Here is a 17,229-nt window from a genome sequence, read left to right as displayed (position 1 = left end):
ATTTTAGCTATAGATACTTTTTCCATATACACTGGGAATATTGACCTCTATATGCTCTAAATGTACACAGGAAATGGCAAATTAAGCCCTCATGACAGTGTGCTTCCACTGTTTTTATTCTATAGCTGAGTACTGAGTAGAACAAGCAAATCCTAATAAGTCTTAGTCTGTGTTTATTTTAAACATGTAGAATGTTTCAACATAGTAATAAATACTCTAATATTACAATGTATTTCAGACAAATGCAAGCCTGATGAAGAGTGTGAACTGGATCCTGTCCCTCCTACTGAGATAGACATGGACATAGTCTTTATCCTTGATGGTTCTCGTACTGTAGGAAGTGATGACTTTTTGAAGGCAAAAGATTTAGTGAGCACAATGCTTGACCATTTGGTGATATCACCACAGCCTAAAGCATCGGGCACAGGGGCTAGAGTGGCCTTAATTCAGCAGACTGAACCCAACTTCATGCCAAACAGAAATGTGAGCCCCGTTAAAACAGAGTTCAAGCTTGACTCCTACAATAACAGGAATTTAATGAAGAGGCATATTGAAGAAGATGTTATACAGCTTGAAGGTCCATCTGCTCTGGGCTACTCAATCCAATGGACTATAGAAAACATTTTCAGGAAAGCTCGCAATGCAAGAAGACACAAAGTCATTTTTACAGTCCTGAACAGCAGAACAAGCGTCTGGGACAGAGAAAAATTGAAAGAAATATCTCGAAAAGCGAAGTGTGAAAAATTTACACTATTTGTGTTGGCTTTTGGGAAAGACATAAACCATAAGGAACTTACTGAGCTTTCTAGTCTACCACAAGATCAGCATGCCTTGCATTTGCTAACTATGTCAAGGCCCGAACTGCTTTATGCTGAGAAATTCAGCCAGGCCTTTATGAACCTTCTGAACCGTAAGTAGACATTTTCTTTATTCAGGAAAGAGCGGTTCTTCACACGTTTGTTATTAGATAATAAAAGTTATAGACTGGTCAACCATAATACTAAAACCACCTGTCTAATATTGTACAATTCCTCCTCATACCACCAAAACAGTTATGACCCACCTAGGCATGGAGTCCACAAGACCTCGGAGGGTCTCCTGTCATGTTTGTCACCAAGATGGTAGCAGCACATCCTTTAAAGAGCTGTTGTTATCTCCCCTGATATGCATGAAAATATCTAGCTCATATAACCCATATGTATAACAGAAGTCCCTCCTATAATATATATCAAACAGAAGAAAAGTAAACTGGAGTGCAGGACTTCTAAATATATATATATTTATTACATATAGAAAAGTCATACATGCAAAAAGAAAAGACACAAAAATGCACACAAGTGTAAAGCACATTAAATAAAAAAATCCCCACATAATATGAGTCCCTGAGAGCATAACACAAATCAGTATAGATGTATATCATTGGGTATATCTGGGGCAATAACCATTAATACATTTCTAGTATAACCCTCACCCAAGAGGAAAAAGGAAAATGCATGTGACAGATAATGCAAAGAGTTTTAAATACCTAAAAAGAGTACAAAGCTCCTCAGAGTTCCACCATAATGTGGGGACTAGACCCCTGCCACGCATTTCCAACCTGCCTCCTTCAGATCCTCTGAAGAAGGCTGATCGGAAATGCGTGGCTGGGTGTTACCAGTTGAGGGTCTGGCTGTTTCCAATGTCAGACTGTGTAGGAATACACCCATTGTCAAGGAGAATGGTAATAGCCAGTTATCAATTTATTCATACAATCTTAAGAGGAATAACAGAGAAACTGCACAACGCAGCTCTAAGTAAAAATGCTTCAGAATTATTATGTTATGGAGAATACAAGTATTTGGTACAGCAGACATGTGAGGACAGATGAAGATCTGCTTTAAGTCCAATAAGTTGTGAGGTGAAGCCTCCATGGATCAGATTTGCTTTTCGAACAAATCCCAACGATGCTCGATCAAACTAAGATTGGGAACATTTGGGAGGCCAAGTCAACACTTTTATCTCTTGATGTTTCTCAAACCATTTCTGAACAGTTTTTGCTATGTAGCAGGATACACTATCTTGCTAAAGAGACTACGGGAAATACTGTTGCTATGAAGGGGAGTACTTGGTCTGCAGGAATGTTTAAGTAGATGACACACGTCAAAGTAGCATCCACAAGAATCCCAAAGCAACCCAAGGTTTCCCCACAGAACATTGCCCAGAGTATCACCCTGCCTCTGCCGGTTTACCTTCTTCCCATAGTGCATCCTCATGCCATCTGTTCCCCAAATTGATGCATATGCATCTGGCCGTGCACATGATGTAAAAGAAGCATGATTCATCAGTTCTAAGGCTCATGTGCTCATTGTAGGTGCTTTTCCTGGTGTACAAGTGTCAGTATAGACTGTTTGGCCAGTCTGTTGCTATATGCAACAAGCCATGTTCATTTGTGAGCCTTCGGTGCACATAACCCTGTTTCTGGTATGTTCCTTCAATCTGGCATAATAGGACTTTATGAGACACTTTGGATTATTAAATACTCATGAAAAAGTATGTAAGTAGAGAATCTTGGGGAATAAATCTCCAAATAAAATCTTAATGTAAAATTTGCTACTATAACTTCACTTTTTAAGGGCTCATTCAGATGATCATGTTTATGTATGTACATATGTGCGCACAAAACCGCGCGTCTAATTAGAACCATTAGTTTCCTATGATATGTTCACATGTCTATGTTTTACAGGTGTGCAAATGCGCACACCTGCAAAAGATAGAACATGCGTGCACCGCATAGGTCCATGGTGCATGTAAATATTCCCAAGGGAGTTCCCTTGTCACTGAACACTGTGACAGCACTGTCACAGTGTTCAGTAATAATGGCACTCCCAGCAGGGAGTAAAAAATCCCCTGCCACAGCTGTCACAGCTGTGGCAGAGAATCGTGATCTTCTCCCATTGCTTTCAATGGGGCCACAGCTGCTGCCGCCAACCCCTGCAGTGACTTTCAGGGAAGGGCTTTAATTATAAGCTCTTCCCTGAAAATTATCCCTAGCATGTGTATAAAAAAAAAAGTAAAAAATATATGCTCCCCTCCCCGCCACTGTCGGGGCACAGGCGCGTCTTCTCTGCTTAGTCCCTAGCACTGTACTGAATCTCTTTCAGCAGGCGGTAATTTAAATCCCCATCTGCTGAAAGGGCTGTATCTGATTAGCTGAGCACTCAGCCAATCATAGGCAGTGTTTAGCCATTCATTAAATGACAGCTAAGCACTACCCGTGATTGGTCACAGTGCTCAGCCAATAACAGGCAGCACTCGGGAATTCATTGAGACCAGCGGAGAGGTGAGTATATATATATATATATATTTATTTATTTTTTTCACATGCTAGGGATAATTTTTAGGGAAGGGCTTATATTTAAAGCCCTTCCCCAAAAATCACTGCGGAGGATGCCGGCAGCCCCGTTGAAAGTAATAGGCATGGACCTTCACTCACGCGTGTTTCGGCACGTACATGGACGCGCGGTTTTGTATGCAGCTATGTACACACATAAACACACTCGTCTGAATGAGGCCTAAATCAGAGGAATTTCCTAATTGGCTATCTTTGCTTATGAAATTTTATGTTTAACTGAAGTTTTGTGCTGAAAATCGATGCTGGATTGTCAAAATTTCTAGATGATCAAGTGCAGGATTAAGGGAATCTTGCTTTATAAATAATGATGGCATTCACCCAGTGCAGTTCTTATTCTATTACTCTCTGTGAATCTCATTTATAGATGACATAAACACCTACCCAGATCCGGCGTTTCAAGGAGAATGTGAAAGTCGTGGGGACTCAGTTTTCACTTTAAGAGAAAGGTGAGCGATAGGACATTTAGACTTTCATTTGAGCAATGGCATTTTCTATGCATGATTTAGTGTATTTCTTATGTTCTTTATGGTAAAAGAGATAAGTGATACTTACATGCTGACTTTGCTTAGGCCCAATGTTCTGTTTGGTCATGTTCAGACATACTCATTATGTTGACTAACCAACACAGATTTTCACCATGTATTTCATTCTTTGCAATAGAAAAGGTAAAATCCACTTCGAATCTAAGGCAAAAGAATCACATACGGATTATGCTATAGGGTTTTCCTGTGAATTTGCAATGGATTCCTAACAAAATCCATTGTGGAAATGTATCACCTTACTATTCTGTCATTCCCTTTTTGGTTTGCCACGGCTGAACATAGCCTTAAACATAACCTGTCCACTTGCCTTCAGATCTCTGTACTGTCAATGGGGCTTCCTACACACTAGCTTACATTAATATTGTCCTATCAGTGCCAAGTGTGTCAGACTGTATGGAAACACCCTAATGCTAAATTATTCATAAATATTCAAGAAGTATAACAGAGGAATGGCAGTATGCAGAGTTCTTGGAAATAACACTCCAGGACTTTATGGGGAAGACAAGTAGTTGACATGTCAGGAGAGCCAAGGCTTTTACATGGGATGACTTGTTGGGCACAGATGCCAGATAGGTCATCTGAGCAACAATCGTTCCTGCGCTTTTAAACAGGAATGAGCATTGCTCAGTGAATGGAAGTGGAGAAAGCCAGGGATCATTCCAGTCCACCCGCCTCCATTCATAATAAACAGACAGTTGTTCATAAGTGAATGACTGCCTGTTTACACAAACCGATCATTGTTTAGTTTTTATGCACACAGAAACTGAACAATGAATTAGATGCAAGCGAATTCTCATTCGGCGTTCAGTCGGAGAATGCATTTACACTGAATGATAATCATTTAGATACCCGCTGGATGCTGGCATCTAAACGATTTATCGGCCTATGTAAGAGGACTCTTAACCGACTGACTTTAGACGTAAGGACACACGGCGTTTCTAAAAAATGCTGAATTCTTACTGGTTTTGCTATGATTTTGTTTTTCTTCTGGCTGTATGGTTTTACAGGTTTTTAACATGTTTTACCTGCATGCGGTTATAAAACGTCATAATGACTGCACTCAAATACAACATATGGCCTTGAGTGCAGGACAGAAGTCCCAATACAGAAATATCAACTTCTAGATCTCAATTAAGTTAGGAAATAGCAATTGTGGTTATACAGAATAAAAAAGCCAGAGATACCAATTTCTGCTAATGCTGCCCATCTAGAAGAACATTCCATACTACAGCTCTTACAATTGTCACTTTAAGGGCTCAGTCAGATGAGAGTTTTTTACCTGCAGCTATAGATGCGGAGAAAACCCCCCAGCTCTATTAGAACCAGCGCTTTACGATGAAAGCGGTCACATGTCCATTTTTTACATGCAAATTAAATTCGCACTTGCAAAAAATAGGACAGCGGTTTTGATTCGCACAAAAACGCGGTTTTCGTGCAAATCGATGCAACTTTGACAGAAGGAAATCCTACTGTCAAAACCCTTAAATAAGCCCTAAATGCTCGAAAAAAAATAATACATCACCTACAAGTGGTGTCCGGATCCAGCGCATCTTCATCTCAGGTCCGCAGCACTGTTCTTCATTTTCTTCTGGCTGAGGATTGAAAAATCAACACCTCCTGGAAGCGCTACCTCTGATTGGCTGAGTGCTTTGACCAATCACAGCCATTCTGGGTGCCCCATTGTCAACAAGGTGAAACCCCTGGATGTGACAGCACCCGGGGGCCTCACATAGAAGAAATCCACTCCTGCAGCTGTGACAGCTGCAGCAGGGAATAGTGAAACTCTTCCATTGCTTTCAATGAGGACGCACTATATGTGCGAATTTTAGGAGTGTGTGACCGCACAACAAGTGTGAATAAAAAACACATCTGACGCTTCAGTTATAGGTTTTTATAAATGCGTTTTGCATTTCGTTTTCACAGACCTATACATCTGTGAAAAAAACACTCATCTGACTGAGCCCTAAATTCCTGTTTCCTGTAATATATTTGAGACTGTCTTTTCTGTAGCTGCTCATCTAAAGAACAGACTGCATTATTGGCCATTTAGTTCTATTATGTGACAGAAAATAGTGAAATATGTCTCTGAGAATAATAACTCTTTGCATATTCTAAAAGTGTGATCTACGAAGAGGTGGAGATTGAACCAACAGAAGAAATTGTGGAATATGCTGAAAGAGAGGTGGAAGTAGTTACTTATGCTTATGAAGAAGAAATAGATGGCAACGATGACCTGAAAACCACCGAAGAAACTATTGAGACGCTTGAGGCAGAGATCTCCAGACTTGGTATGTTCTATCCATCGTACAGTTATTGGTTGCCTAAATGTTTGGTTATGAATAGCTAAGAGATGCAGACACATTAAGCGATGATTTTGAACGTGCTGTAAAAAGAGGTCAGAAATCTGTTCTGATACCCTGTTCTCATGTGATTAGAGCTATATGCATGTTATGAATACATTCACAGGACCTTATTATAGTATTACAGAATAAAGCCACACACCTACGATTATAACCAAATCAGATTTTTATTAGTTACACGATGAGCTTTAAATTGAGTGAACGAAGAATGACTGCGACCAAGTCGTGGCTATTCTTCGCGATTTGCATCTTGCAGTCCTCTGATACTGCATACCCTAAATCCCACAGCTGCCTGAACAACTTTAATGACTTAAAATGTCTCATTAGAGGCACCTATCATTGTTTAACAGCGTTTGCTGCTGTTAAACTCCCTCCTCCATTTTTCGCATGGCTATGGAGCCTACGGTGTTTTGCTGTTGACAGATAGGACAAGAACTATCTTTTGACGCGAAAGGAATATCAGCGTTAGAATATTGTGCCTATGTTCTATCTACTTTTGCGGTATAATTTTTTAGGTGCGTCAAAAAATATTTTGTCTGAAGGAACCCATAGGAAACCATGGATTCCAATAGACGTGATTTTTTGATGTGCCTACGTCGCGTCAAAATAACACCCCTGTGCACTAGCCCTAAAAGAGAAGCATCACACATGCCGTAGACTTTAAATTGTTTACTTTGTGGGAGATGCCACACTATATAACCTCTTGCACTGGAACATTAAAACAGAAGAGTTTGGAAACATCATTTTGGTGTTTCTCATTGTTTTCTTCTCTGATGCATCAAATAATAATTAGGCATACCTGATTGATAAGGCTACAATACTACTTGAGTGTGACCTAAACTAAGTGATTACTTCAACCAGATCAACAGAGTTCAGGAGAGTTGCTATATCTTCTCATATTTCCCAATTGCATAATGTTGATGAGGAAATACATGGCCAAGCTGAGGCATGGCAATCGAAGCTAATGACCAGTGGAGACTTTACTTATATAGGAGTTTTAGTTTTTAAATTGTACGGCAATTAGTAGTTAGATGACTTTATATATGGAGGTGCTATTTGAATGTGTGTGGTTTTTTTTAATTGTGTGGTACTACTAGTTTTATTATTTTTCTAGTGTATGGTAGTTGTAAGGTATAGCAATGTTTTAAGCAAGTGTTAGGTAGTTCTATTTAGCCAACATATGGCACTGTTAATAAATATGGCCAGGGCAACAAAAAAAACGTTCACAATGTTCATCACACAACATGAAGCAAGTCCTGACTGTTTCAGAGTGAGGAACATGTCCAAATTTGTCATCATATTGTGCTTAAAGAACATCTGTAACCATTTTCTAGTTGGAGTAAATGTTATGTAACCAAATAATCTCATGGAAGAAATGCAATTATATGAGGTTTTACTTTATAGTGTCTTGTTGAGCTGTTACTTTCTGTCTCTAAAGTCTAAAGAAGCCATAGAACGCAGGCTATGACCAACCTTAATCGCTCTTCCACAGAAATGATTTTGAGGTCACCTAACAGGACAATCTGTCAGTTTGTAGAAGAGAGCTTAATGATGAATTTTACAAGATCAGAACCCTTAAATCTCCTGCACACAGGCGTATTTGCATTGCATAGTCCGCTGCGGGCGTTCGCCTCCGGACTCCGCAATGCAAATACGTCCATGTGCAATTGGATTGCGATTTTCCACTCGGAGGAGAAATCGCAGCATGCTGCAATTTTGTGCAGGTTACGCATGGCCGGCTTCCATTGAAGTCACTAGAAGCCGTCCGTCCCGTGGCACTTCCACGGTGTGTACTGCGGAAGTATCGTGGAATACGCGTCACCCCCAAGCACCAGCGGCTACTGCACATATGCAATGGAATGCCGGCCCGCACATCCGCGGTGTATGCAGAAGACACCGGACAGGTATGCTAGGGTTACCAGCTGGGCACCGGGTCGAACTCCACTGCGCGAATCCCGCATGCAGGGTCCGATTCATACCTGTGTACAGGAGGCTTTAATGAGTATTCATGTGCAACCTGGTCGTAGTACACAATATATTTGTTATATCATTCTAAAATGTTTTTGTGCAAAGACAAAGAAAAGTATCATTTAGGTGAGAGATACTCTTTGAAACATTGTTGAACCCAGTTCATGTTGCTTAGTCATGCATTTCCAATGAAACCATTAGGAGATTATTCGAGTTTCTCTTTTAGTGCACTTCCAGCGAACCCTTCTCCCAGACGAGTAATATCTCATTATGGAGAGTTGTTCTTCCCTCAGACACGGCTTTCCAAAGCATATCTCATCTATCAACTCTGGGAACACTTTAATCTCTCTGGGATGTAGTTGACTGTCCGTCTTCCTGGAAGAACTCATTATATTTTATCAATCTGCTCTTACCATAATGCTTTGCAAAATAGGAGAATCTCTTATGGGGGAGAAACGCATTAAACAAACCTTCGCCCAAACTGCTGATTTCATCTGTTGTATATGGTAGTGTCCCAACTTTTTACCAATGGTAGATGTCGAGAAAAAATTAATTGGCTGTGTTGGATTTCAACATGCCCAGTCCATTGTTCTCACGAGCGGTAAAACCATGTTAGAGGTATCTGGCAGCATTTCATTCCCTTCTCTCTTGTAAGAACACATGCATAATCGGCCAAGCTGATCATGCATATATATGGGGGAGGTGGGAGGAATAGTTGTCAGCCAAACAATCATTTAGATAATAGCTAAGGTGTATGACTACCTTAGAGAATCTGTCACCCAGTTTTAGCCCTACACCCCATAGGTCTCCTTATGTCAGCACTTAAAGCCACCGCTCAATGCATTGAGCAGTGCATTAAGTAGTCCGCCCTTTCTAATTTTAAAATGGGCGGACTACTTAACACTTACATCCCCGGACTCAGTCAATCACCTACTTCCAGCCATTAAGCTTAGCTTAGGGGGCTAAAAGTAGGTGCGGAGTCCCTTGTAAGCACCGAAACATCCAGAAAAAGTGATTTTCTTTTTTCGAAAACCATCGATATGTAGATGATTTTTATATTTTTGCTACATTTTTTTTACATTATTGCTGCATTGTGATACACAAGGCCTGATACAAGTGTGTATGAGATTCAGAGATGATCAACATAGAAGTTATGCATTAGCCCTTCAGGCTTGTACTGTGCATTACACAGCGTATCTGCTTTTTCCTTAGATTGTTCCTTCAAGTAACCTAGATATTAGTAACATATTTTATGTGAATGGAGTGGAACCTGACAAAAAGCCAAATCTTTCATGGAGGAAATGTTCCTTGAATTGTTTCTATGGGTATTTGTTTTTCAGTATTGTTTGGAAGAAGAGCAATCAAGGTTTTTAACCAGTAATGTTCAATAGCTGTAGTCATAGTCAAAGGGGAAAAAACTAACGCAGAAACTAGAGATGCCCTAAAATCCACATTTGGCTATGTGTGAAAGGGATTATTACAATTTTGGCTTATTGTTAAGGAACAATTGACTGCAATAAAAGGCAGTTCTACTTCCAGTACTTGCATGTCGTATGTACATACTCACTTGTTAGTAGATGCAGCTTGCAGGTTGGTCACTGGCAGAGATCAGTAGTGCATAGTTTTAGCTAATGTGCACATGTTATAGTACTAATCTTAGAGCTTATATAATAGTATCAGCAGTAGAGATGAGCGAATATACTCGCTAAGGCACATTACTCAAGCGGGTAGTGCCTTAGCCGAGTATCTCCCCGCTCGTCTCTAAAGATTCGGGGGCCGGCGCGGGTGACAGGTGAGTTGCGGGGGGGGAGAGAGGGAGAGAGAGATCTCCCCTCCGTTCCTCCCCGCTCTCCCCCGCCGGCTCCCGAATCTTTAGAGACGAGCAGGGAGATACTCGGCTAAGGCACTACTCGCTCGAGTAATGTGCCTTAGCGAGTATACTCGCTCATCTCTAATCAGCAGTAGAGTGTATACTGTAAGCCAAAGTGTATATTCAGCTGTTCTTTATAAATAAAAGCATCAACAATATTTCATACATAGGAGTATCAGTCATAATGCACAGTTAGTGGAAGTTATAGTACATACATATAAGTGTGAACAATAGTATCCTTATAATGCCATATCAAGTTGCTGCACTTCACTATTCTAGAGGGGGTCCTACATAGTGTTCACAGAAAAAAACAGCCATTTTGATCACATAATAATAGCCAGAGCTCCAATACAGTACTGTCAACATAGACATCTACACTGATGTGCCAAATGTCATGGGATAGGAGTATGTAAATCAATTATGAAGTGGTGTTCCCACCGGTGACTGCTTAGAAATGCCCACATCTGTTAAGGTTTTGAGGTGTTATTTTGTGAGTGAGGTTGACCATTGGCTACTATGTTCATGACAAGGACATGTGAATTATTGGAGTCCGAATGAGGCAGACGGATTGGACGTCAGATGGATGGGACATTCCAATTCCAAAGTTGTGCAGGAATATAACATTCCTCGTTATGTACTGGGAATACATCATTGAAGGCTTTACCAGCCCCAGTGGACAGCGCAGTGGATGCCCACTGGTGCTTAATGATTGCAGCAAGTGGACCCAGGCTAGAACAGAAAGGCAAAATTATATCTACATTCAATGCAGGAGATTCCACATACATATCCCACAGGTTAGTGTTGTGATCTTTAGCTTCCATAAGATATGGGAGCAGAAGACCTACAAGAGTGCCTCTGTTAACATCATGACACCAGACAGAGCACCTCACTTGGGCTCATAAGATTGTTAACTCTATCCTTAAGGACTGGCAACATATAGTGGGGTCCAATGAGTTATGGTGCCAATTATATCAGGCTGATTCCTTATTGGTGTGAGGTGTGCTCTCATGGCACGGGTTGGGTCCACTGGTCCACCTAAACATCTCATTGACCGTTGCCCGCTACGTTTCACTGCTTAGTGACCAGTTGCAGTCACTATAATGGGATATTTCAGCAAAATAATTCACCATGCTATTGGGCACACGTTGTCCAGAATTGGCTCAAATAGCACTCCGGAGAAACACCACTGATACCTGCGAGAACAAAGCAGCTGTTTACATATACAAAACAGTTGCTTTGTTCTCTGAGCTATTGTGGCGGTGTCCCACTCCGCCTGCATTAACTCTTAAGTAGCTAATTAACTACTTAGAGTTATGCAAAGATGATCACTCAAAACTGTCAGTCAAACTGGCGCTTGAGCGATTTTTGAGCGATCATCTTTCAGTCTAAATGCACCATAACACTGCAAACTGCACTATTTGTTCCTGTTAAAAACTGCAACATAGCAAAAGCAAAATAGAACAATATGAGAAGGGAAGTGAAAGGCCAGGCTAAAATATACAGCTATTAAAGAGTGGAAAGAACAAAGACAAAAAATTCAGAAAGTAGAGGAGCAAGAGACACTGATCACAAACTAACATGTTTCTACACAAATGTGCAGAACATGGTAAACAAACAAGAAGAATTAGAGCTCCTAACACAGGAAGAGAAATATGATATCATAGGCATCACAGAAACTTGGTAGAATGATACACATGATTGGAACACAAGGCTTGAAGGATACAACTTAATAACAGAGGAGGAGGCATTACGTTGTACATTAAGACAGCATTTATCGCCACATAGATTCAAGCTTCAGAGCATGGGAGTTCTGTAGAAACTGTTTGGGTAAAAATACATGGAGAGAACAACAGAAAGGACACCATTGTAGGCATTTACTATAGGCCGCCTGGACAAGCAGAAGATATGGATGAACTCTTTCTACTTCAGATGGCCAAGCTCTCAAAAAATACAACACAGTGTTCATAGAAGATTTTAACTATCCCGGCATTTGTTGGGAATCTCTCTCAGGTAAGAGTAATGGATCCAACAAATTCTTATCCGTTCTTGCTGACAACTTTATCTTACAAAAGGTCGAAGAGAAAACAAGGGGATCTGCTATCTTGGACCTAATTCTCACCAAATAGGGAGGAAATGGTTGACAAAGTAAGGCCAGCTGCTCACAACCGAGTCTGATTTCAGAGCCGGAATCCGACCCTGTGCCTGGCTGGTGGCCCCACGTACCTGGCATTTCTTTTCGTGTGCAGGCGGCCTTCTGTACTGTGAATCTTCTGGCCAGCAAGCAGTCGGACATGCGCAGTACAGATTTTTTATTTAAACTCCTTTCAATGTCAATTGCAGAAGGGCCATGGGTCAGACAGCTTTGATTGACTGCAATGGAAGCCGTCCGTGTGCAGTCTGCTTAAGAATAGAGCATGCTGCAATTTTTCCTCCGCAAGCGAAAAATCGCAAGTGATTTCAACTCATATGCAGGAAAAAGCGCTTTTCCATTGCATGCTATGGACGGTTTTTGCTGCGGACCTGGAGGTGGATGCCTGCTCTGGATTCCGCAATGCAAATCTGGTCATGTGCAGGCAGCCTAAGGGTGGCTGGGACCTTAGGAGGCAGTGATCATGCTATCCTTGAATTTTGGATAGCAAGGAAAGGAAGACCTGAGAAAACTCAAACGTCAAGGTTAGATTTCAGAAAGGCAGATTTTAATGAACTCAGAAAGAGTGTAGAAAGAATCCAATGGCTGGATGTTCTTAAGGACAGAAATGTACAAGAAGGTTAGGAAATTTTTGAGAAATGAGATTCTCAAAGCACAATCATTAAAAGAAGGAATAATAGAAAGCATTTAAAGAGACCAGGATAGATGATCACAGAACTTAAATACATGCTAAAAAGAAAGAAAAAATGTTTATCAAATGAAAAGGGGCCATATCTAACTAAGAATATAATGCAGTCTGCAGAAACTGTAGGGCAAGTGTCAGAAAAGCTAAAGCTAATAGTGAATTGAGATTTGCAAGAGAGGCTAAAAGCAATAAAAAAAGAATTTTGGTGGTATGGCAAAAGCAAAAGAAAAGTCAAAGATGCTATAGGATGTTTACAGGAAAATAGTGAATTGGTTGAGAATGATGTTGAGAAGACCGAACTTTTATATTCCTATTTTGTATCTGTTTTCTCTCAGAAAGTAAATGTAACATCAACTGATCTTCCCTGTGCTACTGAAGGAATACAATAATGCAGTATGTCTATGAGCACAGAGATGGTGAGGGAACACTTAGTTAACTTAAATAAATTCAAGTCTCCAGATCCGGATGAATTACATCCTAGGATGCTGCAGAAAGCAGCAGAGGTATTTGCTGAACCACTTGCCATAATCTTTGAAAATTCCTGGAGAACAGGAGAAGTTCCAGAAGATTGGAGAAGGGCAAATGTTGCCCCCATCTTCAAAAAAGGGATAAAGGTGGACACAGGAAACTACAGGCCTGTGAGCTTGACTTCTATACCGGGAAAGATTTTTGAACAAATTATTAAACATCATGTATGCAAGTACTTGGACAAAGTTGGAGTAATTAATGGTTAAAGGATCTGAGAATTTTAGCTTACAAAAAAGAAGGCTGAGGGGAGACTTAATACCGTAGCAGTCTACAAATATCTGAAGCGCTGTCACAGTCCAGATGGATCAGCCCTATTCTCTTTTGCACAAGGAAAGACTAGAAGCAATTGGATGAAACTTAAAAGGAGGAGACACAGATTAGATATTAGAAAAAAACATTCTGATAATGAGGGTGATGAATGAGTGGAACAGGTTACCACGGGAGGTGGTGAGTTTTCCTTCATTGGAAGTTTTCAGACAGAGGCTGGACAGACATCTGTCTGGGATGATTTAGTGATTCCTGCATTGAGCAGGGGGCTGGACCCAATGGCCATGGAGGTCTCTTCCAACTCTACCATTCTATGATTCTATAAAAAGCTTTTCATTTGCTTTTTACATTTTTGGAAACCCATTGAGATCAATGGGGAAAAAAAAAGCATTTATTTTAATATCAAAAATAGAACAGAGTGATGAAATTGTGACTTAAACACAGGTGGGAATGGGTCCTAAAATACATTATACTGAATCTTTCCCCATAAACTATATATCAATCTGCTCAGCTCCTTCGGCTCTGTGACATGCTTCCTGCAGTTTGGACCATATGTTTGAGCTGACAGATTCCCTTCAACCTCATAAGGACCAAGCACCATTACTTTAAGGCACTGGGGTTCTGGGCTATAATCTGGGCTGATAGTAAAATTATGGTGTGGGATTGGAGAAGGCAGAAGTGCTTTTTAACTGCTTCAGCCATCTCTATTGCAAACTACATAGCGCTTAATGAGTGCTAAGTGGTGAAAAAAGAAAGTCAAAGTGCCACTTACAACATTCAGCTGCAAGGTTCCAGCAGACGCAGATCACCTCTGTTAGTGACTGCTGTCATTATAAGGGGATCTTTTCCCTGTAACTGGGCCTCCTATGGATATTGCTCCTATGGATACCCCAGCTACAGTCAAAAAGCATGAAATAAAAAAATATATATGTGTATGACCCCCAGAGGTCTTTATGATATCATGGGGGACACAAGTGTTAAAAAAAGAAGTTAAAAATATGTTTAAAAAATTGCAGACTAAAATAAAACTATATATAAAACTATATCTATATAAAGAAAGTGACCAGCCGCCAACGCAACCCAAACTGTCACCATATGTGCCCTGTAATCCGAGACTATACAAATGTACATATCAAAACGTCCAAATCAAAATAAGGAAGCTATTGCCATACTTTATTTTAGCATAAGTATACAAGTAAAAAAATAAAATTTCAATAAATCTTGTTATTTGTATTGCGCCAACTTATTCCCCAGAGCTTTCAAGTAAAAATAAAGAACTATGAATTGAAAAAAAAAATCATTTTTTAGTTTTTTACCTGTAATAAAACTAAAAAATGGGGGGGGGGGGGGAATTGTGAAAAAAGATATTTAAAAAATAACCCTATAGGTCATAAATAGAGATGAGCGAACACCAAAATGTTCGGGTGTTCGTTATCCGGAACGAACTTCCCGCGATGTCCGGGTGTTCGTTTCGAATAACGAACCCCATTGAAGTCAATGGGCGACCCGAACATTTTTGTATTTCGCCGATGCTCGCTAAGGTTTTCATGTGTGAAAATCTGGGCAATTCAAGAAAGTGATGGGAATGACACAGCAACGGATAGGGCAGGCGAGGGGCTACATGGTGGGCTGCATCTCAAGTTCACAGGTCCCACTATTAAGCCACAATAGCGGCAAGAGTGCCCCCCCCCCCCCCCACTGTCAGCATAAAGATCGTTCTCCTCTGCCACAGCTGTAACAGCTGTAGCAGAGAAGAACGATGTTTGCGCATTGAATTCAATGGAGCGGCAATACAGCAGGTTCCACTGAATGCAATGGGCTGCCCGCGATCGCAGGATGAATGGTCGGGAAGGGGCTAAATATATAACCCCTTTCCTGCAATTCATCCAGAAATGTGTTACACTAATAATATATACCGGCGTATAAGGCGACCGGGCATATAAGACGACCCCCCAACTGTCACCTTATACGCCGGTAATACAGTGGAGCAAAGAATAAAAAGCATTACTTACGTTTTTAGATGATCTGCGGCGCTCCTGCAGGCTGTCACTCCCTCCTAATCCACGGCAGACAAGCTTTCTCTATGAAAGGCTTTAAATCCCTGCCTCCAGAAGCACACGTGCCTTCAGCCAATCACAGCCAATGACAATGATGTCATTGAATGGCTGTGATTGGCTGTGTTTCTGGAGGCGGGGATTTCAAGCCTTTCGTGGAGAAAGGAATACTTTGCCGTGGATTAGGAGGGAGTGACAGAGCCTTCTGTATTGCTGGCTCCATTGAATTCAATGGGCAAACATCGTTCTTCTCTGCTACAGCTGTTACAGCTGTGCCAGAGAAGAAGGATTTGTCTTCTATATGTTCTCAATGGGGTCAGCGCTGCTGCCGCTGGCCCCATTGAGCGCATATAGAATGCATCCATAGCGAACCGCGGGAGGGGTAGACTTTTATATCAGGCGGACACCTTATCTCCCCAGCCACTCACAGCAGGGGGGTGGTATAGGGCTTAAACGTTGCAGGGGGAAGTTGTAATGCCTTCCCTGTCTTTATATTGGCCAAAAAAAAGCGCTAACGTCTCAGGGAAGAAAGTTAAAGTAACCCGGACACCGCATGGTGTTCGTTACGGATAACGAACATACCGAACACCCTAATATTCGCACGAATATCAAGCTCGGAAGAACACGTTCGCTCATCTCTAGTCATAAATAATTTTGGCAGCTAAATAAAAAAATAGGGCAGTAAAACCACAACATGGCTAAAATGCCTATAAAGTGTCTGGTCTGTAAGGGGAAATCCAATGCAAGTTGTACTATATAAAAGATATTGATGCATGCTCCCATTTCTGGTATGGAGGCTGTGATGGCAATGGAAACAGATTAAGCCAAGAGAATTAGTGTCTCCAAGCATTCTCTTCCAAGCGTAAGTTGTAGTTAGATGGAAAAGAATATACAGAGTTTTATCAAAATAATGGAAACAGCTAGGATTGATAATGGTCATCTAGGTGTTTCCATTATTTAGATAAGCCCTCGTATATAATGTTAATTCTGGCTTTACTGCTTGGGTCAACAACCAATTTAAGGACTGGAAATATATATTTTACTGGAAATTTATGTCATTTATTTCTATGGAAAAGGGATATAAAATAGTTAGATGAGAACTGTTAAAACTTGGACTGAAAGTACACTGCATTAACTCCTCATTGAAATCCAAACATGGAAAACTAAGGCAGTGTTCAGTGGAAAGTCCTGTATAGAACCGAATATCTGGATGCCATTATATGGCGGTGACCTATTTCCTTAAGATTAGATCAGTTCCAGACAATTTGTGTCTGTGGATTCTTCTGGGAGTCTGTACACGGCTTGGTCTTATCAGTTGGCCATGGTTTGGTGGTATGACCTCATTAATTGGCCGGCGGTTTCTATACTCTTAACATGTCTGTTCCATGTTTCCTTATATATTATAGACCAAGGCT

The 17,229-nt window shown here is 40.8% G+C and overlaps 1 protein-coding gene across 1 annotated transcript in view; it reads left to right on the top strand.

Moving 5' to 3' along the window:
• LOC136586666 (collagen alpha-4(VI) chain-like) overlaps positions 1–17,229 on the top strand; it is a 192,238-nt gene that overhangs the window by 156,653 nt on the left and 18,356 nt on the right. The window contains exons 38-40 of the mRNA XM_066584828.1: positions 239–910; positions 3,756–3,837; positions 6,052–6,221. Of these exons, the coding sequence (XP_066440925.1) occupies positions 239–910; positions 3,756–3,837; positions 6,052–6,221 (924 nt within the window). The remainder of the gene's footprint in view (positions 1–238; positions 911–3,755; positions 3,838–6,051; positions 6,222–17,229) is intronic.

The sequence above is a fragment of the Eleutherodactylus coqui genome, chromosome 12 (genome assembly GCF_035609145.1).
Source record: "Eleutherodactylus coqui strain aEleCoq1 chromosome 12, aEleCoq1.hap1, whole genome shotgun sequence".
Taxonomy (NCBI): domain Eukaryota; kingdom Metazoa; phylum Chordata; class Amphibia; order Anura; family Eleutherodactylidae; genus Eleutherodactylus; species Eleutherodactylus coqui.
The sequence above is the reverse complement of the archived record's forward strand: the minus strand, read 5'-3'. Positions and strand labels throughout refer to the sequence as shown.